Genomic DNA, 23969 nt, shown 5'->3' with positions numbered 1-23969 from the left:
TCATTGTAGTGACATATTCTTTAAATTTTTTCATTTTAAATTACCAGATAAAGATCAACAAATTTCACGCGCGTCTTGATTGTTTATTATTTCCGCTTTAAAGTTTACCACGAAAAATTGTTAATTTGTTATACTGGTTGATCTGGGCAACCGGCTACCGAGAAAAAGTTATTAATTTATCAAACAAACAAGTATCTATGTTATCTCTGTTATTAGAATTGTAATATTAACGGATCTTCGCGTTATTAAAACTGTAATATTAACAGTCTTCGCGTGAAAAACAAGCAATAAAAAATAACAAACAAAACTTTTCTCAGAAGCACGCCGGAAATTGATATGTTGAATGAAGAGATAATTTAGTAAAATAGAGTAATCAGATGTGATCGTTTATGCCTAAGAACCGTATGCCAAACGACCGTCGGACAAGTGGCCGTACACAATACACGGCCGAGCACAATGACATGAAAAATGAAACCATTCGAACTATTTTTCACATATGAATACAAATTTATGATGATGGAGGATGCACCAAATTCAGAAATTCGTCCTAGTTTAGATTACTAGCGAATGAGAAAAATTACAATTTGATAACTGATTCTACTTTAGTCCCTCCCTTTCCAAAAAATTGTATACTTTAAAGTTTTTATTCTATCTACTATCTTTTGAAAATAAGTCTTCATATACGTTTCAAAATCACTTAAGAGATCACATTCAGATTCGAGCAATTATATTAAAGTGGAGAAATGAAAAGATTCAATATTATACCGATAAAAATTTCCAATATAAATATTCGTCAAATTCAATCCAAAAGTACACATATTGTAAGAAGTTGCCATACGGTGTACAGTCACAAGTGATCACTTTTCAATTTTATTATTTACATGACTTCGACTTCGGTGCCGTTATAGGCTTGCAAAGATCGTTCAATCGTGTATCATTTGGATTTGACTTCAACCTTCTACGCAAAATAATACCGGCCAAATTTTTACTTAGTATTAGAAATTATCCTTAGGAATACAATGTGTCTGTGGATTTTACAATAATAAATAAATAAATAAATAAACAAATTTAGCTGTTATCATCAAGCAATCATTTGTTGTAGACCTGCTTGTCATGCAATCAGGAGTAAGGGAATGTGCAAAGACTATAGCAGAATAAGCATGTGAAATCTGCCCCCAAAGGGAATTCATATTGTCATACCACATTCAAAGGGCATAGACTGGAAACAATTTTCTCAAAGTTTCAACCCTTTAACTGCCATATTGACGGAGCTAGGGCGGTTCTATTGATTTTTTTTTTTCATAAATACGTTTATTTCTTAAGGCAGTTTACATAAGTTTTTCTTCGCCGTAGCATCACTTTTACATAATATTCTTATCCTAATTTAATTCTAACATAGTCACAACGTTTTGAATTTATTAAAACATATTCTCTTATAGCTTAAATATCATCTAAGGTAACTCGTCATTAATTATGAAATCTACTCGGAAATATTATTTGAACCAAACGATTAACTTCTATAAATTATAAAATAAGCTGTTATTTTCAGACATTTTGTTGATAATTTCATAAACTGTTTCGAGTTTGTTTGTATCATTACATAATTTTTATTCTAATTTAGCTATTGGTTGAACTCATGGACGCAGCTGGGATCAGAACTAAGTCTTAAAAGGGGCCTTTATTAAATTGAAACTCCAATTTTCTTTATGAAATGATAAATAAGTTTCATGTATGAAAGGTCACGACAAGCAAGAATGTCTCGAACTGGGATATTGGATAGTCTACCTTGGGTACGCAAAGAATTTATTAGTTGAGATCTGACATCACGATACTCCACGCATGTCCAAACGACATGATCAATATCCCGATAACCTTCTCCGCAAGCACAATGATTAGTCTCGGAGAGCCCAATTCGAAGGAGATGTGCATCTAACGTGTAGTGATTGGACATGAGTCTGGACATCACACGAATGAAATCCCTACTCAGATCCAGTCCCCTGAACCATGCCTTTGTCGATATTTTCGGAATAATTGAGTGCATCCACCGACCCAGATCATCTTTATCCCAAGAAGCTTGCCAGCTGGCAAGTGTTCTTTGGCGAGACGAGCTATAGAATTCGTTGAAAGCAATTGGTCTCTCATAAATTTCACTCTCAATAGCACCACGTTTGGCTAAAATATCGGCTCTTTCATTGCCAGGAATGGAGCAATGAGCCGGGACCCAGACTATAGTGATTAGATAATTATTGTTCAATATGTCGTTCAGGCACTGTTTTATTTTGCCCAGGAAAAACGGTTCATTTTTGCCAGCAGCGTTTGAGCGAATGGCTTCAATTGCACTCAGACTATCTGTGAAGAGGAAATAATGGTTTGGAGATAATGTGACGATTACACTCAAACTATAATGAACTGCTGCTAGCTCTGCTATATAAACAGATGCAGGTTCTTGAAGCCTAAATGAGGCCGAAACATTATTGTTGAACATACCAAACCCTGTCGCTTCTTCAATTCGCGATCCGTCCGTATAAAACATTTTCTCAGAGTCAATATGCCTGAACTTACTTGAAAATATTTTTGGGATTTCCGTCGAGCGTAGATGATCCGGGATTCCACGCACTTCACGCTGCATGGATGTATCGAAAAATAAAGTTGAGTCAGGGGCACTTAGGATGCTGACACGGATAGGAATATATCTTGAAGTGTTGATTTCCTGTGACATATGGTTAAAATATACTGTCATAAATTTTGTTTGAGATCGAAGCTCGACTAGTCGTTCGAAATTATTAATTACCATGGGATTCAGCACCTCACATCTTATTAGCAGGCGTGATGAAAGCTCCCAAAATCGATCTTTTAATGGAAGAACTCCCGCCAGAACTTCAAGACTCATTGTATGTGTCGAATGCATGCAGCCTAAGGCAATTCGCAAACAACGGTACTGAATTCGCTCAAGTTTGATAATATGAGAGTTTGCAGCGGAACGAAAACAAACGCATCCATATTCCATCACTGAAAGTATCGTTGTTTGATACAATTTTATTAGATCTTGCGGATGAGAACCCCACCAAGATCCTGTTATTGTTCGAAGAAAATTTACTCTTTGTTGGCATTTCGTTATCGGATACCTAATGTGTCCTCCCCACGTGCATTTGGAATCGAACCACACCCCGAGGTATTTAAAAGTTAAAACCTGTTGGATCATTCTTCCCATCATATGGAGCTGAAGCTGCGCGGGATCATGCTTTCTTGAAAAGACGACTAACTCTGTTTTCTCCGCAGAGAATTCGATACCAAGATGAACAGCCCAAACGGACAAGTTATCTAAGGTATCTTGCAATGGTTTATGCAGATCAATAGCTTTGGGCCCAGTAACTGAAACCACGCCATCATCTGCCAATTGTCTTAGTGTACATGGGGATACTAGACAGCTGTCAATGTCATTCACGTAAAAATTATAGAGGAGCGGACTGAGGCATGAGCCTTGCGGGAGACCCATGTAGCTAATTCTGAATGTTGCCAAATCGCCATGTGAAAAATACATGCACTTCTCTGACAAAAGGTTGTGCAAATAATTATTTATAACCGCTGGAAGTCCATGTTGGTGGAGCTTGTCTGAAAGAACATCAATGGAAACTGAATCAAATGCTCCTTTAATGTCTAAAAATACAGATGCCATTTGTTGCTTTTGAGCGAAGGCAATTTGGATGTCAGACGAAAGTAATGCAAGGCAATCATTCGTCCCTTTATTTCTACGGAAGCCAAACTGAGTATCTGACAACAAACCGTTCGTCTCGACCCAAGTGTCAAGACGTCGTAGAATAATTTTTTCGAACAATTTTCTGATGCAGGACAACATCGCAATGGGTCTATATGAGTTGTGATTGGAAGCTGGTTTCCCCGGCTTTTGAATGGCGATAACTTTCACTTGTCTCCAGTCAGGTGGAACAATATTTTGCTCAAGAAACTTGTTGAACAATTCCAACAAACGTCTTTTTGCGAGGTCGGGCAGATTCTTCACCAAGTTGAATTTAATTCTGTCCAACCCAGGGGCGTTATTGTTACAAGACAAGAGTGCTATAGAAAATTCCATCATTGAAAATGGGTTATTAATAAAACCATTATTTGGAGGAGATTCCCGTATAATGCTCTGCGTAGGAACAGAATCTGGGCAAACTTTCCTAGCAAAGTCAAATATCCATCGGTTCGAGTATTCATCACTCTCATTGCCCACGTTACGATTCCTCATTCGTCTGGCCGTATTCCAAAGAGTGCTCATTGAGGTTTCTCTTGACAAACCTTCGACAAAATGTCTCCAATATCTACATTTTTTGGCTCGAAGTATGCTCTTGTACTTGGTTTCTAAAACCATAAGTTTTTCAAAATTCTGAGGAGTTCCTCCTCCCCGTTTTAGAAACGTCTTGCAAGCATTTTGTTTTGCGAGTTTAGCCTCTGAGCACTCTTTGTCCCACCAGGGGTTGGGAGGCCTTCTGTTAGTCGTTGGCCCAGGAAAGCGTTTAGTTTGGGATTGTTCTGCGGCCTCCAGAATCGAACAAACGAGGAAGTCATATTCTTCAAGTGGAGGGAGCTCTTCCATTGAATTCAAAATACTAGAGATTCTACTTTGGTATTTAATCCAGTCGATATTTTTTGTCAAATCATATGGAATACTAGCTGAATTAGCAATACATTTGTTACAGCTAATTGAGATGATGATTGGTAAATGATCGCTACCGTGTAAATCAGGCAATATTTTCCAGGTGCAATCAAGTCGAATTGATGTTGAGCAAAGAGATAGATCTAATGCACTTGGACGTGCAGGAGGTCTTGGGATCCGTGTCATGCTACCCATATTTAATACCGTCATGCTGAAATTGTCACAAATGTTTTGTATTAAAGATGATCTGCTATCATTGTAAACGGAACCCCACATCATTCCGTGCGAATTTAAATCCCCCAGAATCAATCGTGGAGCAGGAAGGGCTTCAACCATTTCATTAAGCTGTCGCTGTCCAACTTGTGCTTTTGGAGGAATATAAACCGAAGCTATGCAAATATCTTTGCCTTTAATGTTTATTTGGCAAGCAACAACTTCTATACTAGAAGTTGAAGGAATGTTTAATCTATAAAAGGAACAGCATTTCTTAATTCCCAAAAGCACTCCACCATACGGAGAGTCTCTATCGAGACGTATAATGTTAAAATCATTAAAATTTAAAGCTATGTTTGAAGTAAGCCATGTTTCGCATAAAGCAAATACATCACATTTTTGACTATGCAATAAAATTTTAAATGAATCAAGTTTTGGCATGATGCTTCGACAATTCCACTGCAGGACAGTGATTGTATCATTTGCGGCGGGTGATAAATTATCCATCAGAAGATACAAAACCTGAGACAATTGGCCATTGAGCTGATAACTGCTTCAAAAAATTTCTAGCTATTGGAAGGAATGCCATTATGAGGGTCTTTAAGGGTTCAGATATATTGAATGCTGAGAAAATCCATTCAACAATTTCCGAAAACTTCAGTAATCCTGTTGGTGGCTGTGAAATGGAGCCCACAGGATTATTACCTTTTTCTGTGCTAGATCCTGGATTGGTTTGTGAATTTGACAAACCAGGAGGCACAGTCTTTGGTTTTGACATTTTTTGTTTAACACGGGGATCTTTTTTTGAAGATGAAACTTTAGGTGTCTTTTTTGGTAATTTGGAAGAAGACTTCTTTCTCTTAACTGACCCTTGGGTAGTGATAAACGAATTACCTTCACTATTTTCGTCAGAGTCAGAGTCCTCTGTTTCCTCTAGATTTGAAAACCCGTTTTCGGTTTCCAAAGGGGGGACATCAATGACCGTTTTAAGCATTTCTGCATATGTGCGCTTAGACCGTGCTTTTAAAGAAAGCTTAATTTTGTCTTTGTGCACTTTAAATGCAGTGCATACTGAAATATCCTCATGAGGACTTTCCCCACAATAAATACATTTTTCAATTTCCTTGTTGCAATCATTATCTTTATGAGGTCCTTCACACTTAATACATTTTGGTTTATTGCTACAGTAAGTAGCTGTGTGTCCGAATTTTTTGCAGTTCGTACAATTCATTACATTTGGAACAAAAAGCCGAACAGGGAGGCGAATTTTATCGACATAGACATGGGACGGCAACGCAGATCCGGCAAATGTCACTCGAAACGAGTCTGATGGGCGATAAACTTTTTTTCCCTCTTCATAAACTACTGAGTACAGTTGTTTGCACTCCAGTATTTTCACACCCTCAAGCATAGAGTTCTTGAAACGACCAACACCATGCTTGAGTAAATCATCTACCGAAAGACTCGCTTCGGTAACAACACCGTCAATTTCGACATCTTTGGAGGGTATGTAAACTTTATACTCTTTATTGAAATGTTCCGAAGAGACAATATCATTCGCGTGTTTCAAATTATTTACCACAACACGAATTTTATCGTTATTTACTTTTATGATCTCTTTGATTGAAGAGAATCGTGATGTCAAACCTTTAGAAATTTGGTAAATGTTTAATGGCTTTGATATACGTCTAAAAAAGACTATCCAAGGCCCAGAAGAGCTCTCCTGATATTTTTTCGTTCGTGGGGGTATCGGATTCATGCTAGGATTTACGTCCATGGATTCATCCATCACATTAAAATTTTTAATCAAACTTTAAAGTAAAAATGAAACCAACACTACACAGTACTCAATCAAAAGGAAAAGAAAAAACTTCTACCTTGAAATTGTTGTCTATCTCCGTTGCACTGCCGTGTAGATCCTCGTTGCTCTAGATGTTCTTGTTGGATGTGATGCTACTGCTACCTGACATCCAGCACCACTCGATTTCCGATTTACTTTTGTCTTCGCCAGCTGCAACCAGCGCAGGTCACCGGTGTATACCTGCGTGTTGTATGGCAGTGGAAAGACCGAGTTGTCTTGTCTCCTTCTTCCTTGTGCTCCGCACCGATATGCTTCTGCACCGAAGTGCCTTCGCACCGGTGTGCCTTTGCACTCTCCTGCTTCTGTGTGCCTTTGCACTCTTCTTCTTCAATGTGCCTTTGCACTCTCCTGCTCAGCACTTGTGGCTGTATATTGTGGCCTGGGTAGAGCTTGGGAAACGCCCTTTGTTGTTTCCTTCACCAGCTTGGCCCAGCACCAGGGCTCTCTTATGCAGCACGATTTTACGTTTTAACGGCTGCTGCCAACAGGTCTCTACCTGTAGTTCAACCGTTGTCGTATTTAACGCGTGTAAACTAACCAGCGTTATTAAACTGTACGCTTCTATACACAACCTTCTCGGTTGAACGGCTATTACTGAATGACTATTGATTTTTATTTTATTTGGTTTTTGAAGAAACCGCTTATCCGAAAAATTTGAAAAAAAAATCAGGCATGTTTAATACATGATGGGGAAGTTTACAGTTTTTTTCAAAATTTTTGAAGATGTATTTCTTCCATTGAAAAACTTGAGTTGCATAAACTGCGCTTGAGTTGCATAAACTACTAGAACAAAGCACCATTCCTTCTAACAGAACTTGATGGGAACGCATGGTCGACTGTTATTTATTTTTTAGAAAAAATCAAATATTGTGGTCGTCCACATTTTTTAAAAATATGAAAACATACCACTTTAACATGTCCAAAAAAAATTTATTTATCTCTAAAAAATCTGGGGTGGTGCAAAAATTGGAAGAGTGAAAAAATATGATTCAAAATTTTTTCAAGTATTTTTTAATGGAAGAAATACATCTTCAAAAATTTTGAAAACAATTGTAAACCTTCCCCATTATGTCTTAAACATACCTGATTTTTTTTTCAAATTTTTCGGATAAACGGTTTCTTCAAAAATCAAACAAAATAAAAATCAATAGAACCACCCTAGCTCCGTCAATATGGCAGTTAAAGGGTTGAAACTTTGAGAAAATTGTTTCCAGTCTATGACCTTTCGAATGTGGTATAACAATATGAACTCCCTTTGGGGGCAGATTTTACATTTACATGCTTATCCTGCTATAGCCTTTACTGGCCCTTATTACCAGAATCACTACATGGTGAAAACCTTTTTACTTGAGTTTCTTATAGAGGGTTGTTTACAAGGCCGTCACTTATACCGTTATATCTCCGGAACCGAATGTAAAAACCAATTGATCTTTGAGTTTGATTCACATCCCAAGAGTAGCTTTCAAACATTCTAAGTTTGTTAAAGTCAGTTCAGCCATCTCCCATGAAATTGAGCGGATTTCACACATTTCCAGCAATTCTATTACTTTTCCATACAGGACATCAAAACATAATTTTTTCAAGTGGATCCAAACTTTTGCATAGTAATGTGTTTTTTTATAATTGTGTTTCTGTCACATTCGATAGAACTAAATATCTTGTCTAGATACTTTATAATACAATCTTGATCTGAGTCCGCTGTCACGTGAATAGAACATGAATTCATTTCTAAGCGTACTCTATTGAAGTAATGTTTTCAAATTAAGTCAAATATGTCAAATCTTTTAAACGATATACAGGCACTCCAAAATCAGCAAAAAAACTATCACGAAAAGTTCTAAATTGGCCTCCTGGTATCGAAGTATCCGGAGAGTCAAAATCAGTAACTAACTGATATTAAATTCACTCAAGCAAACACAATGTGCAGCAGACGGAAAATTCCACACACCGCACACAGTGCCCGGGTTGGCGGTTCAATGCACAGGGCGCTGATCTAACAAGCCAGTTGTCGTATGTTTGAGCACCGACCTGGAAGGATTCTTTGTGTCAGTAGGATCGTAGTACTAGCCATGCAATGATTCTGTATGCTATGAATCGGCAGAGAAGACGCAAATTCTCCTAACTACACCACTAAGAACAGTATTGCAGTATTTTGTAGACATGGTCGGTAAGCATTTTATCAAACCCGAACCCGATCGAAAATAATAAACTTTCACCCGTACCCGACCCAAACCCGAAATTAATTTTTACTCCAAACCCGAACCCGACCCAATGAAAAAAATAATAATCTTTACCCGTACCCAATCCGAACCTGAAAACAGTTCCGAAACCTGAAAATAAAACTGAAACCCGATCAATTTTTTTAACACTTACACGACCCGTACCCTTTGAAAATACCCGAAACTCGACCCGAACCCGACAAACATATCTTTTTCTGTATCCGAACCCGACAAATACCCGTCGGGTTCGGGTTCGGATCGAGTTTCGGGTACAAACACCCGAATCCCGACCATCACTAGTATTTTGTCAAGCATAACGTGAAACCTTCCACCGAAGCAGAGCTGCTAATCGCCCTTATTCTGAATAACATCGTATCGATTTTACGATCGTGTTTCATTTGTATTCCTAATAACGCTAGCAAAATCAAAGGTAGCAAGGATTCGATCGAAGCACATTCGATCGAAAAATCAATACGTCGTTATTCAGAATAAGGGTGAATGAGTGAAATGGCGAGGTGTGAATCAACGTCCCAAACAACCTGTCGTGTTCAAGAGGATGACATCATCATGAATAAAAAATCAAAAGAATGACATTATTATGGTAAGTATGCTGTGATTGGCTCGTGAAAGCAAGTCAAATCAAACCGATTTTTGAAAGGTATACTATTGAAAGACTGCAACGACGTTGCAACACATGTTTCAGTTAAATGTTTCCGAATCGATTAGTAGTGAAACTATCACCCCGATTCTGTATTTCGTTCCTATACATAAGCATCACTCGATTCGTTCGAAAAATCCGATTCGATCTAAATACAGAATAGGGGTGATAATTTCCCTACGAATCGATTCGGAAACATTTAACTGAAACATGTGTTGCAACGTCGTTTCAATCTTTCAATAGTATACCTTTCAAAAATCGGGTGTATATAAATCAATCAAGAAATTACTGAGTTAAAAGTGTTCAAAATTATGACAGAAAACGACTAAGCGGCTTGTTTGGCATTTTTTATTTGATACCATTTTTAATGCCAAAACTATACAGAGCTCCGGTCTCTTCTCCGAACAAATAAACCGGTTGTATACTATTCCCCAGAAAATCATTTCCTAGAATTCATTTCCCAGATATAACATTCCCCAGAATAACGTTTACCGGAACAGATCTTTTTACCAGAAAGACATCTACTAGAATGAACCAGTACCACGAAAATAATTTTCCAGAACGAACTAATTTTGGGAATGTTCATTAACTGTAATTCTCAAGGCAATTTTTTGTTAGTCTGGAGAAAAGGCTTCGGAGAATAACGAGTTTAATAAAAAATAATCAAACAAGATAACGGGTATGAAATCATTTAGCTACATTTATTTCAATTCAAATATAGCTTCTTTGAATTGTGTATTAGTTTCCGCATATAGTCTAGAGTAGCAAGCTAACTTTTCGTCGTTACTTCGATCTATTGTGCGTGTACTAACAATAGATTGTTTGGATATATTGTTTAATTTACTTATCGTCTTACTTTGTAGTTATAAAAGGTAGTAAATAGTACATTATCATTTTATATAAGTATCTTATTTAATGCTAACACTATATTCTGTTCGTCATAGATGATTCAGGTCGAGACGGCCGAAGGCCGCGAGTGCGCCGGCGACCCGCCGTCGGAAGCGCCGGCCACTGCGGGGGGGCAGCGCCCCCGCAGAAATCACCTCTATCTAGCTACGAGCGTTTGCCCGGACTACCCAAAGCTAGGGGTTATCCCTCAGTTAAGTCCGAACGAGCGGCAGCGAGATCGGACAACAGGTCAATAAAAACGATGAGGCGTAGCCGCATTAGACCTTTCGAAATCACAGTAAATTAGAACAAGTTCTATTAAGCAGCATATTGATCTGTTATGCCAAATGATCATTATGCCAAATAACCATTATACTAAATGGCGTTATGCCAAACTTGGACTTTTATATTCTAGAGAATGCTTTTCTGGAAAACAGTATTCTGGAACAATGTACACTCTGGGAAGTGCTTTTCTGGGGAATGGTCCATTCTGCAAGAAATTTTCCGACGAATTGGTTTCTGGGAAATGGTTTTCGGGGCAATGTTATAGAATCAAATAAACCATTATTGACTGGTATGATGGATTCAAATATGGTCGTGCTAACACCGATGATGCTCCACGCTCTGATCGTCCAAATGAGGCTGTTGCCCCAGAAATCGTCTCAATAGTTCATTCCATCTTTATGGAAAATCCAAGTGTTTCATTCATTTTAATCTTTTCTCTCCATCTGCTGCTCGTTAGTAGTAATGAGTACAAACTGTTACTTCACGTGGGACGTCGATTGCATTCGAGAAAAACACCAGAAAGTGTTCAACAACGGAAAAAATTCAACATTTCGGCACAAGAAATGAACAAGCGCAAATAAAATCAACGTTCAGCTGTATTGCATTCGAGAAAAAATCTTCGAGCAGTGTTCAATATTGAAAAAAGAATTCGGCACTTCTAAGGGCTAGAAATGGATCCCGAAGAGCTTTACGATATTTTATTCTGCTGAATGAAGCAAATCCGAAATAATATTATCAATAAGATACTGTTCATTGCTTTTTTGATGCCGTTAGGACCTCCCATTTTGAATTAAGTGTCAAGGAAGAAGCCACGAAAATCGCTTCAGTATTGAATCAATCCGCATTGTGGCTTGTTCTATCGTGGGGCAGTATTTACTCCTATATTCCGCTTCTGATCCTGGTTCTTTCCAGGATCTCAAGAATATCATAGAGGGCGCAATCGGAAATTTCGAAATATCAGCTGCGGGAGCTTGAGTCCATTCAAGTTTATAACAAGAATCACGAAGATTTAATGAATGTTCACTAATGGTTACAAGCCCATTTGTGTCTTATTAGATTTGGAGATAAAGGATTATTGTACCAGTAGTCATCTCATTAGTAGTAGCCATGTTATGTTATTTTGTGGATTACGTATTAAGAAACATTATTTTTATTTAGTATTAACACAGTCCTACCTAAAAGCTCGATGCTATATCTCTAACATTATTATCACTCCAAATTTTCTTCTGCAACTCCGCCACTCTTTATACCACCATTTGAAGGTATAACATAATCGATTTTATTTTCGAGGAAAGCAATATAAATTTCGATCAGACTCTCTAAAATATATAGCTTTCCTCCCCTTGGGCCACTTGTGTGAGCTGTACAAGATTAAAGAACAAATAAAACATCAAAACTTTAATCATTTTTAATACACAACGAAAATAAAAGTATGCTTTATCAGTTGGTGTTCTAGTGAAGCTGTTAGGTATTGGTCTTCTATAGTAAGCATGTATTGAAAGAGACAGTTTTGCATATTTCATCCGCTATGACACGTTGGGTTGCACATTTTCAGGGGAAAACCCCTGAAAAGAGTGAAAGCATTGACGGTAGAACTGAATATATTCATCTTATTTCACTGGATCAGATTATCGTGACAACCATTTAAAACATATTATTTATAGAACGCATCTAATATATAAAGGAAATTTTTTAACAAATAATAGTAATCTTAAAAGCGTTTCCATGTGAAACTTGACCTTATGTTTGGATAGACTTCACGCTGCCGACTTTCAATGTACAAGACAATTAATTGCATGGTCGGTTCAGCAAACCTTGAAATTCGTTCGAACATACATCCTGTTCATGGGATCAGTGCCTTACTTCTTTAACCACCGGTTCAGGCTCAACCCTAACGCATTTTACATAACTGAAAATTGCGTTCTGATTCAAATTATTTTGAACCTGGCAATATATTTTATCATTTTACAAAGATAGATCGACACAATGATAGGCTGTAAGCATGTTATCTGTTATTTTTTCAATCATAAGTCGATCATCACATGCCTAGGAAGCTCAATTAGCAGTGCGTTTGGATAAAATCTAAATAGTTTTTTGTCTAGCAATGTTTTTTGTGATGATTCATTTCTTTTTTTTTTAATATTTTAAATGTTTTCTTTTTTAGGTTTGCGCAAAATAAGATTTAAATTCAAGATTGAAATCATAAAAAAAATTACTCACCTTTTCTTTTTCTTCTTGGGGGGTGCTGCAGCGGTGGCTTTGCGCTTAGCCTGGGCATTCGCGGCTTTCTTACGAGCGTTATTTCGCCGGTTGTTCGCCGCATAATCTTCATCCTATATACAGATAAAATCCCAACGACACAGAGAGAGATAAATAGAAAGCATAAAAAGAGTAAACATTTAATACAACCAATGATCCTAAGATATGGTAAATATTACATCGTAACTACTTTTTGACGATAGCTCGTTCTGGTCTTCCTCGTCGTCTGAATTTTGACTTCCGTCCTGTTCTTCCTCCTCCTCTTCCTGACTCTGGCTGGCATTGCTCGGCTTCCCGCTATCCTCCGAGTCACTGTTGTGCTGCTCTTCGCCACTGTCTTCAGAACCGGACTCGCTCGGATGGTCGCTACCCGCTGCTGATTTGACATCTTTCACCGGACTACTGTTCTGCTCCAAACCACTCTGATCTTCTGTGGCTCCAGACGCATCGTTGTCAGACTCATCTTCATCACCGGTTTTGCTCTCGTTGTGAACAGCGTTCGAGTTGCTCTCCTCCTCCTCCTCCTCCACCTCCGAGGCGTTGCCATTCGCTTCGGGCCGCACGCTATTATGGGCGACGTCATTGTGTGAAGTGTTATTGCTGCTATTTTGTTCGTTATCACTCGAACTAGCACTGGACGACTCAGAACCGTTGTCACTGTCCGAATCGGACGATCCGGACTCGCTGTGACTGTCGTTACCAGATTCGTTCTCCGAGTCACTTTTTTCCTCTTTCGACTGCGAACAAAGAAGGGAAAAACATGACAATTTTAGGTGATTCCTATCAAAGATCTGAGAGATTGTTTTTCTGCAAAAGATTCAAGATTCAATTTCAAACAATTTCCCTTAGAAATAGATCTTCCTCATATATCAGATTGGATTATTAATTTCAAATTCAAAAACATTTTAGCAAAAGGGACATTTGAATTCAGTTCATGGTGTAAATCTTTAGTAAATAAACTACACTTATTTACCTAGAAATAATTTCTTCAACTTATCGAGCACTTTTAGAGACATTTAGTATTGGATATGATTTTTAGAAACATTTAGTATTACAGTGATACACAAACGATTGTCATCAGATGCTGGCATAATTAATTTCGAGTTGCACAGCAATTGGAATTCGAACATAACTGCGGTGCAAGGAATCGGAACAAATTGGCTCAAGCAGCACGTTTTATGAAAGAATAACCTTATCTCAAACGAGCTTTGCGCCCTTCATTTGGTCTGCGACTGCACACGCTAAACTCAACTTTACAAACGTTGTTGACACAAAAATCTTTCAAAACAAATAGAACATACATAGATACGAAAAATTCGAACACTGATGGTTTTGTTCAATTAATTCTCAAACTCTTCATTACCAACAACTAGTTTATTTTATTGTTGTTATAAAAAATGAAGTTAGTACCATAAGATTTATCGGCATGTATGAACTAAACATATTTTGTATATGTTTTCTATGCGGTTTTGATTCATTGAACTATTTTTTTCAATTATATACATTCATTTGTTTGTTCAGATCATCTGTACCAAGCTGATCTGATTACAATGTAGTCTGGATAAAAGGCCCTGTTCTAGCAAACTAGTTTCCATATGATCGAATCCCAATCTGAAAGTGTTGTTGGTGTCAATGGAATCGTACACTAACCATGCAATTATCCTACACGCTGAAAATCAGCTGCGATAATCAAATTCCACAGCATAATATTTGCTTTGCAAATAAACAGTTCTGGATAAATGTATGACAGAAATTGATACTGCGAAAAAGCGGAATGCTATTCTCTTTGCAACAGGCTTACGATATATAGAATTGCGCATTTAATTGGGTGGAGGGATTGCAGAAATGTAGCTTCTACAGGAGGTTTCTGCACTAGGGAAGCATTTCAACAAATTTTATGTTTATGAATCTCTGTTATTTATTTTAACAAAAAATTTCGATATCTGTTTGAACCCCGGAACATCTCACTGCGCTCTTCTTGATACGAAGGGAACAGCAAATAACAAAATTTTAAATTCAATCTGCATATAACGGGGAAAACAGATTGGTAAATTGATATGCAAATGCAACTATGCAATAAAATAAAAACTACGGAAATGTTGCCGCAGAGACGGGCCTCGAACCCGTAGCTACTGCTAACCGGGGACGATAATTGAATGCTGTGTCGCCAAATGAAGCGAAGCATGCTTGGTTCTTCTAGTCAATTGGGCTATCTCTTGATGTGTTTTCATATGCAGGATAGTTTAATTGGTAAAACAATTTCCCTGATCAGGAGCTAGCTACGGATTCGAGTCCCCTCCCTGCGGTAACATATTCGCGGTTTTCATTACATAATTGCTGTCACGTATTATTTTTTCCAATCTGGTTTCCTTGTTAGATACTGATCAAATTTAAAACTAGTTCAAAACGACTGCACGTATTAACAAGACTAAAACCAATCATTGAAATAAAAATGGTTTCAAACAGCACGATTATAACATTGATACGATCCGTTTGCTTCTTAATAACAAACCGAATTCATGAATCATTATGGTAGAATCACCGTAGAAGTAATGTTGATTCTGATGAAATTAAACATATTTGAATTAGCTCAACCATTTCCAATGAGATTTCTTTAGTATTTCTTTCAAGTTTTATTTCAAATTTCAATTAGGTATGTAAAACGCTTCAAATTTCAAGCAATAAAAAATACTCGTTTGGAACACAAACATTGCCTGTCCAAATTACCTAAAATATAGAGATATTCCAACACAGAAGTACTCGAACTGATATTTTGCAGATATACAACGAACACAAGCCAGTTGTCATACGTTCGAGCTCCGAGCTGGAAAGATTCTTCGTGTCAGGAAGATCGTGATACTAGCCATGCAATTGTTCTGTAAATTTATGAATCGACTGCGAAGTCTGTTGTAACAGAAGGTCAATGTAGTATCCTGACATTGCTTTTACAAAGAACACATTGTATTCACAACAATACTTCTGGAGAGGAAGAGAAACGTTAAAGGAAAAAGCTACATCTGCTGGTCAAATAACAAGTATGAAATATACTTACCAGGCTATCACCTTCCCAACGACATGCTGTGACCAAGGAGGCCTTCAGCTGTAGCTTGCCATAATTTCGGCGCTCAAATACATGTGAAGTCTCCTTTAATCCGGGCAAGTTATTTGAAACATTTTCAGACTCCTCGGTTACCTTTCAAGTTTAAGGAGACACAATAGATCAATGCAGTATCGTACCTCAGGTTGGTATGCAAAATAGATTCGTTCGAGCTTCAACAGTTTTGAAAAACAAATAATGATTCTGCAGCTATCCGGTGAATCAAAATTACAGCCAGCAGAAATATACATTTCATTTTTGCCTTAAAATGCCGTACCATTCTGCTCTCCGAAAATAATTGAAAGCTACACAAACTATTAAAAACATTGTTCATTTACATTGAACACTTTTTATCAAGTTCGCTGGGCAAAAAAAAATAAAAAATCTTGCACAGAAATGTACTTCAGAATCTGCATATCAAAGAACCCCGATTGAACAGTCTACATTGTGCATTGTTTTTCCACATCTTTATGGTGGTTCAATTGTTAAAGCAGTCCCACGCTTTAGAGGAAGGTGTGCAAATTCGACCCATGCATGTAGAATATATTTTCTTGATTGTTTCATGTACCGATAGTTTTTTTTTCTGTTCACAAATATTTGAAAAGAAAATTTACATATATTTTTATGGAAATATGATTTATATAATTCATACTCAACAAATCATGGCTTAGTTGATGATGCTGTCTGCTTCCGAAGGACATTTATATGATTTAAAGAATATATTTTGCACACAATAAATAAAACAATGTGTGCAAGGCACATTTTGAATCTATATTTTAATTATAAATATGTATGTTTGCCGACATTCAACAAATGTAACATGATATTCAGGCCGCGATTTCTAAAAAAAACTTTTTAACCAAGAAATTCGATATTAAACAGTTGATTATTTAAGAAAAGATCGTAGCACCAACCATACCATGTCATGTACAATGATGAATCGACAGCAAAATTTGATGCAGATCAGGTTCCGCTTAGAAAAGTAATAACGTGATTTTACCTTTATAAATATTTGAAGATCCAAACATAATACTCCTTAGTTTCATCTCTGAACATCTTAGTTCTATCTTTGTAATAGAAATTGTACTTTTGAAATACTGGAATATTTATTTTACAAGTTCATTTAACCTTTCTAAAACACTTTGCTGGAACTATTTGTTTTTACTTTGAAATGTAGATGAAATAAATCGAAAAATCCATTGTTTCAAAGCTATTCCATGGAAGTTCAATATCAAATATCAACACTTAATATATTTTATTTTAAATTAGGTGAAAATTATAAACTATTGGAAAGTTTTTTAGAACAAAGTGAAAGACTTCCTTCACAAAATGTTCGATTTAACCTGCTGCAAAAAAAATACTTCGTCATATAACACCTAAAATAAGTCTAATATTAAACACACAAAAAAACGGTTAACGGAGCCGGAATTCACAGAACCATTGAGGCAACAGATTTGTTCATAACAGTCCAAAGTTACTGTTCTATGGCCTTCACACAAACATCCATTGTACAACCTTTTCCGGGTTAATATACCACTATAATATCTACTAAATTCACTAAGAATTCACACTCCGGAACGTTCTATTCTGTAACCGAGAATATTCTTGGAATTACTACAAAACACTGGTCCGGGTCCATAGACCATATACGGCGCAATAAGTGAAAACATCATCCGAAACAAGAAAATCCGAATCAGAAGCAACGAAACCCACTCGGTATCTTGCTGGCATACGCCGGAACTGTCGTAAATTGTTCAAAATCCAGTAAAAATCTGATTTTATCCACTCTTCTAAATTTTTCACCACAAAGGAACACGTTACGTAATCGTGAAAAACTACAGAAAAGTACCAAATCTATTCGAAAACATCCGCCACGAGTAAGATTACCGGTATTCGATGTTCCTAGGGTGAAAAACACTTCAAAAGTATCAGAAATTGCCAATTTTCCATACGGTATAAATTGACCGCGTGCTTCTCGAACGTTCCACGTGACGTGGCACTTTTCAATCACGACAAAATCATCGAAAATGGTCACGAAATCTAGGAAAACCGAACGAATAACCACGGGAACCACTTTTTCATGAGTTTCACGACCAAATTGTATAAAAGTGCATTTTGCCGAAAAGGGTCCCCCTTCGATTTTGACGAATCTGGCCTCGCTGGATAAAGGAAGGTTAAGAGCAGAATTCTAAGCTATCTCTAGAGTGTAACAAGATCTGGTTCTTGGACAAATTAGCCTTAGAACCCAGGAAGAACTCCCAAGAAGTAATAATGAAGCGAAGACTTCACTTTTTCGTGCTATTTTTCCAACTTTGGCTGACGGCGAGCCACGCCCCGAGGCGGATTCCAGAACACAGAATATACCAGGGAACTTGAAAAACAGATTGTTTTAGCTAAAAATGTTTTAATTTCTAAATAAATAAGCTATTTACCTTACTCATGACGATTTTTAGGCAGTTTTTCCTTATAATTGCTAGGTAAAGTCACCTCCACTGACAGGGATACACGTTCAAAAAATCACATTTGATCCAAATTATCGGAAAATTAAAAAATCCATGCAAAAACTTTCTAATAAGTAACCGAAAATTAATTTTTTCATGTTGCGAAAAATTTTCACCGCTTCCGAACTGACGCCATTTTGGATGACCTTTCGTCTAGGCAACGTAGTAAGGAAAAATCTTTCCTTCAATTCGTCTCGAAAGAAAAACTGCAAAATCCTACCGAATTTATCACAAATAACTTCCGAAAACACCTACTATCACTCGCGGCCACCGTGTTATTGTTTTGAAGATGTTTGGAATCCAGAAACGGAAGAGTTTGCAAAGCGCTCTTCTTGGCAGTACACAGCACAACTTTGCGTTGCATTTCACTTCAATGCGCCATCTTACAATGGAGAGCTTGATCTGCCTGCCATCAAACCGACCAACTGCAGAACGGCGAAAGTCTACAATGTCTACACATCCTACACATTTCGCCTTCGACGAATTGAACTCAAAACGAACACACTAACGTGAAAGTACTCATAAGCGACCCTTACACGATCATTAAAAGTGTCATTACTAAAAAATCATTTTTGATGAATGTGTAAGGGCAGTAGTGTTGAACTCTCCATACAAATTTGGAATTTTATTACTTTAGTAATAATAAAAAAGATATTAAGAATTTTCGTGTAAGGGTCGCTATATGGCGTCTTCGCTTGAAGCTAAATCAGAGATGCCAGATATTTTCATAGAAAATTTTTATCGCTTCGTATGAAAAATCTGTATTTATTTATTTATTTATTTATTTATTTATTTATTTAGGTATATTCAACAGACACAATATGGTCCTAATGATAATTTCTAGTAATATATAAAAAATTTCCAAGTATCCTACTGCGTGATAGATTGAAGTCAAATCCTGATGAAACGCGGTTGAATGATCTCTGCAAGCCAATAATAGCATTGTTAGCACCGTAGTTAGTTCGTCGTAAAGGAAGTCGAAGAAATGCACTGTTGCGAAGAGCCCGGGGTCGGACGTTGATATTAATTTCGCGGAGCAAAGCAGGGCAGTCAATCCTATCGGTCAAAACATCCGCTATCAGTGAAGCACGTGCCACATCTCGACGAACTTGTAGTGTATCGAGACCGATTAATAACCCGCGACTTTCGTAGCTTGGTAGTTGGTGAGGATTGTTCCACGGTAAGCGCCGTAGGGCGAAGCGAATGAATCTGCGTTGTATCGATTCGATTCTATGAGCTCCGTTTATGTAGTGAGGGTTCCAAACGACAGAACAGTACTCCAAGGATGAACGAACAAGCGAGCAAAACAGAGATTTTAAACAGTGCACGTCTGTAAAATGTTTAGCCATCCTCATAACAAATCCTAGGTTGCGAGAAGCTTTAGAAACGATATAGCTGATGTGTTGCTTGAATGTCAGTTGCTCATCGAGAAAGACACCAAGGTCTTTAGCGGCCCTTACAGGTTCATTAAAAGTGTCATTACTAAAAAGGAATGGCACTTTTAATGATCGTGTAAGGTCTACGAGTTCAGTAATGATGGAATTGTGGATTTTCCATCATTACCAACATTATTTCTTCTTCTTATTTTTTTGTGGAAGTGATGAATATCTTTAGAACTATACGCGAAAAAATGACAAAGTGTAGATTTAAATTGTTAATATTTCATTAACCTTAACGTTTCAATGGCAAATCAAATTTATTTTCAGCTAAACGAAAATAAAAATATTGCTATTGCTGGAGTAGTTACAAATACTCATCATTAATAATGAACGTGTAATGCTAAAAAGTAATGATGTACAGTAATGCAGTAATGACGAGCGTTTGAGCAGAAGTGTCATTACTTAGTAATGACACTTTTAATGATCGTGTAAGGGCCGCTTTTAACACACGTCGTTCTGACTATCGGGGATCCTTCCAGAAAGTAATCAAAATGAAATGGCTCTTTCTTCTTCGAGAATGTGATGGTCGAGCATTTGTCAGGATTCAATTTCATACGGTTTACTTTACACCACTCGGCGAAGCTCAACAACTGTCGTTGAAGAAAACCTGCATCTTCTGGGCTTCGAATGTAATAGTAGATCTTAACGTCATCGGCAAACGATAGACGAGGGCCCTCTAGAGTAAAGTTGACGTCGTTGAAATACAGTAAAAATATTAAAGGCCCGAGATGCCTACCCTGCGGAATTCCGGACGAAGCGATAAACTCATTGGAAACGTGATCGTCGATTTTCACTGCTAAACGACGATCTACAAGATATGACTGCAGCCACCGAAGGATGCTAGAGCCGAATCCAAGTCTTTCCAATTTAGCAATTGTTATATTGTGATTTATTATATCAAAGGCAGCAGAGAGATCGGTGTAAATAGCGTCTGTTTGTAAGCCTTTTGACATACCATCAGTCACGTAGCACATGAATGACAATAGGTTGGTGGTTGTGGAGCGCTTGGGCATAAAACCATGTTGAGTGTCAACAATATATTGCTTGCAGTGGTTGAAAATCGGTGCCAGAATAACCTTTTCAAACAGTTTAGGAACTGCACTAAGCGATGTGATGCCACGGTAATTGTTCACGTCTTTTTTGTCACCTTTCTTATACACTGGGAACATAAAAGAAGATTTCCATAAGTTGGGAAAAACTTCTTTAGAGAGTGACATCCGAAATAGTCGACAAAGGGGAGCAATTACACCAGTCGAGCAATTTTTCAATATAACTGCCGGTAAACCGTCAGGGCCAGAGGAGGTAGACGACTTCATGCAAGCGATTGCCGTCCGAATCGAATCCTCGTCAATATGAATGAGATTTAAAGAATTATTAGATTCTGGAACGTTGAGCGCGGCGAGTGTAATTTGTTGCGGGCTTAAAGTTTCGTTTGTAAAGACACGAGAAAATTTTTCCGAAAAAAGCTGGCAGATTTCCCGCTTACACGAACCAGTAAACTCTCCAAACTTCATTATAGAAGGTAACTCAGACTCCTTCCTTTGCTCGTTCACGTGTTTCCAAAAAGACTTCGGATTGGATTTCAATTTCCGTTGTACATTTTTCAAGTAGCTGACATGACAACGCTTGACAGTTTTCTTATATAATTGATTGATCTGGACATATTGATTACGCAGTGTGTATCCGCCATGTTTTGAATACCGTTTTAGGACGGCTCTTTTAGTCGTTTTCAGTTGTCTCACTACGGTGGTCTGCCATGGTGGATGCAGGGACAGCCGTTTGGATCGTTTTGGTACAAAGAAGTCAATCGCGTAGCTCATGACGTTAGAGAACGTTTGTACAGCAGCGTTGACATCATCATTGTCGAGAATTTCCTCCCAGTCAATATGTATTAGAAAGTCGGTCATTTTAGTGTAGTCAGCTTTATTAAAATTATAGCTGATGATGTCGGTCGTGTTGTAGCCATCTGGTGGAAGATTAGAGTTGAGCACAATATGAAGTGGCGGGTGATGTCGAACAGATATGACCAAAGGAAACGGTGAGGCACTAATTATAGGTGCAACATCTGCTCTGCTCGAGAAGCATAGATCCAGCATTCGGTCGTTTTCGTTGGCAACAGGATTCGATTGGCGAAGTAAGTTCACACTATAACCGTCGAGCAAGGTCGTAATGCCAACATGGAATGTTGAAAGCGTCGGATCAGCGAAAAAGAATCCACCGGAAGTTCCTTGCCATTTGATTCCGGGAAAATTGAAGTCTCCAACAATTAAAATTTCGTCGATTGGACGCGCGTGAGTTGAAAAAATTTCATGAAGGGACTCTAAGTGAGCATTGATTAGAGCAAGATCGCGACATCGATCAGGTGGAAGATAGACCACGCAGAGGAAGAGTGTGAACTCGGCTAGCTTGACACTGATCCACAATTGCTCGACACGACTACCAGGCGTTGATTCGATCAACTGCGCTTCGAAACGTCTATGTACCGCAACGAGCACCCCGCCTCCGGTAGATTTGGGACTGTTAAGAGTACTGCGATCGGTTCGAAAAACTTCGTAACTGGCACCAAACCCCTGGACAGACAGAGTGTTTTCTCGGAGCCAAGTTTCGGTAAGAGCGATAATGTCAAAACAATCGTCTGAACTTGCTAACAAATACTCGTCGACACATGAGTTCATACCACCATACCATACCTGGGATCGGATCAGTGCTAGAACCGTTCAATGCAGATGAGTACTTGCCATTTGTGGTGGTTTGGAAGACCCCCTTTTCGTTTCCGCACACAGGACCGGGACGGCTGACGATCGCTGGCAGCAGTGGCTCGACTGTGGGGAACGTATCGGGGGCTTCCATGATGCTAACTATGTTGCGTCCCAGTCCAACCTCAAACGATAAATCACGCGCATCAATGGTGCTGGGCAGCAAGAGGTTTCCAACGAGGGGTAGACATCTACAAGCGCGAGCAAGATCAGGACTTGGATGCAAATAAAAAAGACAATACTTGCCGTGGAGAAATGTTTGGAAGACTCCTTCATCACACCCACACACAGGACCAGGACGGCTGGAGGACGCTGGCTGCAATGGCTCGACTGTGGTGAGGGGTTCAGGAGCTTCCAAAATGCCTATAACAGTGCGTCCCGGTATATTTCCATGCAATCTCATAACGTCATTGGTGTTGTCAAGAGGGAAAAAGGCGATCCAGGTGTACCTTGCTGTTCCATACTCACAGGCGTACTACGGTCATTCTTATCTGGAGTAGGCGGAGAAACATCGATAGGCGGACACCAGACATCCTGCTTCCGGTTGTCCTCAAACTCGCGAAAGAGGACACCTTGAGGCCATGTGTCAGGATTAAGTGCAACATCACGATACTTAGCAGGAATTCCAACTTTGAAGGAGATAAAGTTCAGGGTGTTGACGTCCATTCCTTTTTTCACCAGCGGGATGACCGAAATTTCGTCATTGCAATTCAGTCCATCTTTCGTTAGTTTTTCGACCATCTCTTTACTAACGCTGGGATGAAAGCGAGAGAGGTAGATCCATGCAAGAGGGGAAGCTAGCGGAACCGTTGCAATATTGCAGTTTTCGGCTGGTTTCCGCCCACCCATCAATGAACTGCTTGTCTCAAATACCTCTTCGCGACGACGTTTAGCAGCCGGACGAGAAACTGGATTCGCTGGCACCGATGACGAAGTAGAAACGATGCGAGACAGGCGAGATATTTGCTGGCTATTTTTTGTTATTTCGGCTTTCAGCTCAGCACATATTGACTCAGTTTTTTCAGCAATAGCTGAGACAGCACACCCAATGGAGGAAACTGTCTCGCGAAAACGAGCAAGTTTTGTCAATTTACAACATTCGTCACAAATCCAGAGCAAATTGGGGTTCTCGTCAATTA

At 38.4% G+C, this 23969-nt stretch overlaps 1 protein-coding gene across 3 annotated transcripts in view; it reads right to left on the bottom strand.

The window, feature by feature from the left end:
• LOC131428250 (chromodomain-helicase-DNA-binding protein 1) overlaps positions 1-19042 on the bottom strand; it is a 28114-nt gene extending 9072 nt beyond the window's left edge. For 2 of the 3 annotated variants that reach the window (XM_058592032.1, XM_058592033.1), the window contains exons 1-4: positions 18567-19042; positions 16090-16230; positions 13217-13774; positions 12999-13111 (exon numbers count right to left, since the gene is read on the bottom strand). In XM_058592032.1, the coding sequence (XP_058448015.1) occupies positions 12999-13111; positions 13217-13774; positions 16090-16230; positions 18567-18575 (821 nt within the window). In that variant the 5' untranslated portion in view covers positions 18576-19042. The remainder of the gene's footprint in view (positions 1-12998; positions 13112-13216; positions 13775-16089; positions 16231-18566) is intronic. The other variant, XM_058592035.1, reaches the window with a different exon arrangement.
• Positions 19043-23969: the final 4927 nt, after the last annotated feature.

This window comes from Malaya genurostris, chromosome 2, assembly GCF_030247185.1.
Source record: "Malaya genurostris strain Urasoe2022 chromosome 2, Malgen_1.1, whole genome shotgun sequence".
NCBI classification, from domain to species: Eukaryota; Metazoa; Arthropoda; class Insecta; order Diptera; family Culicidae; genus Malaya; species Malaya genurostris.
The sequence above is the reverse complement of the archived record's forward strand: the minus strand, read 5'-3'. Positions and strand labels throughout refer to the sequence as shown.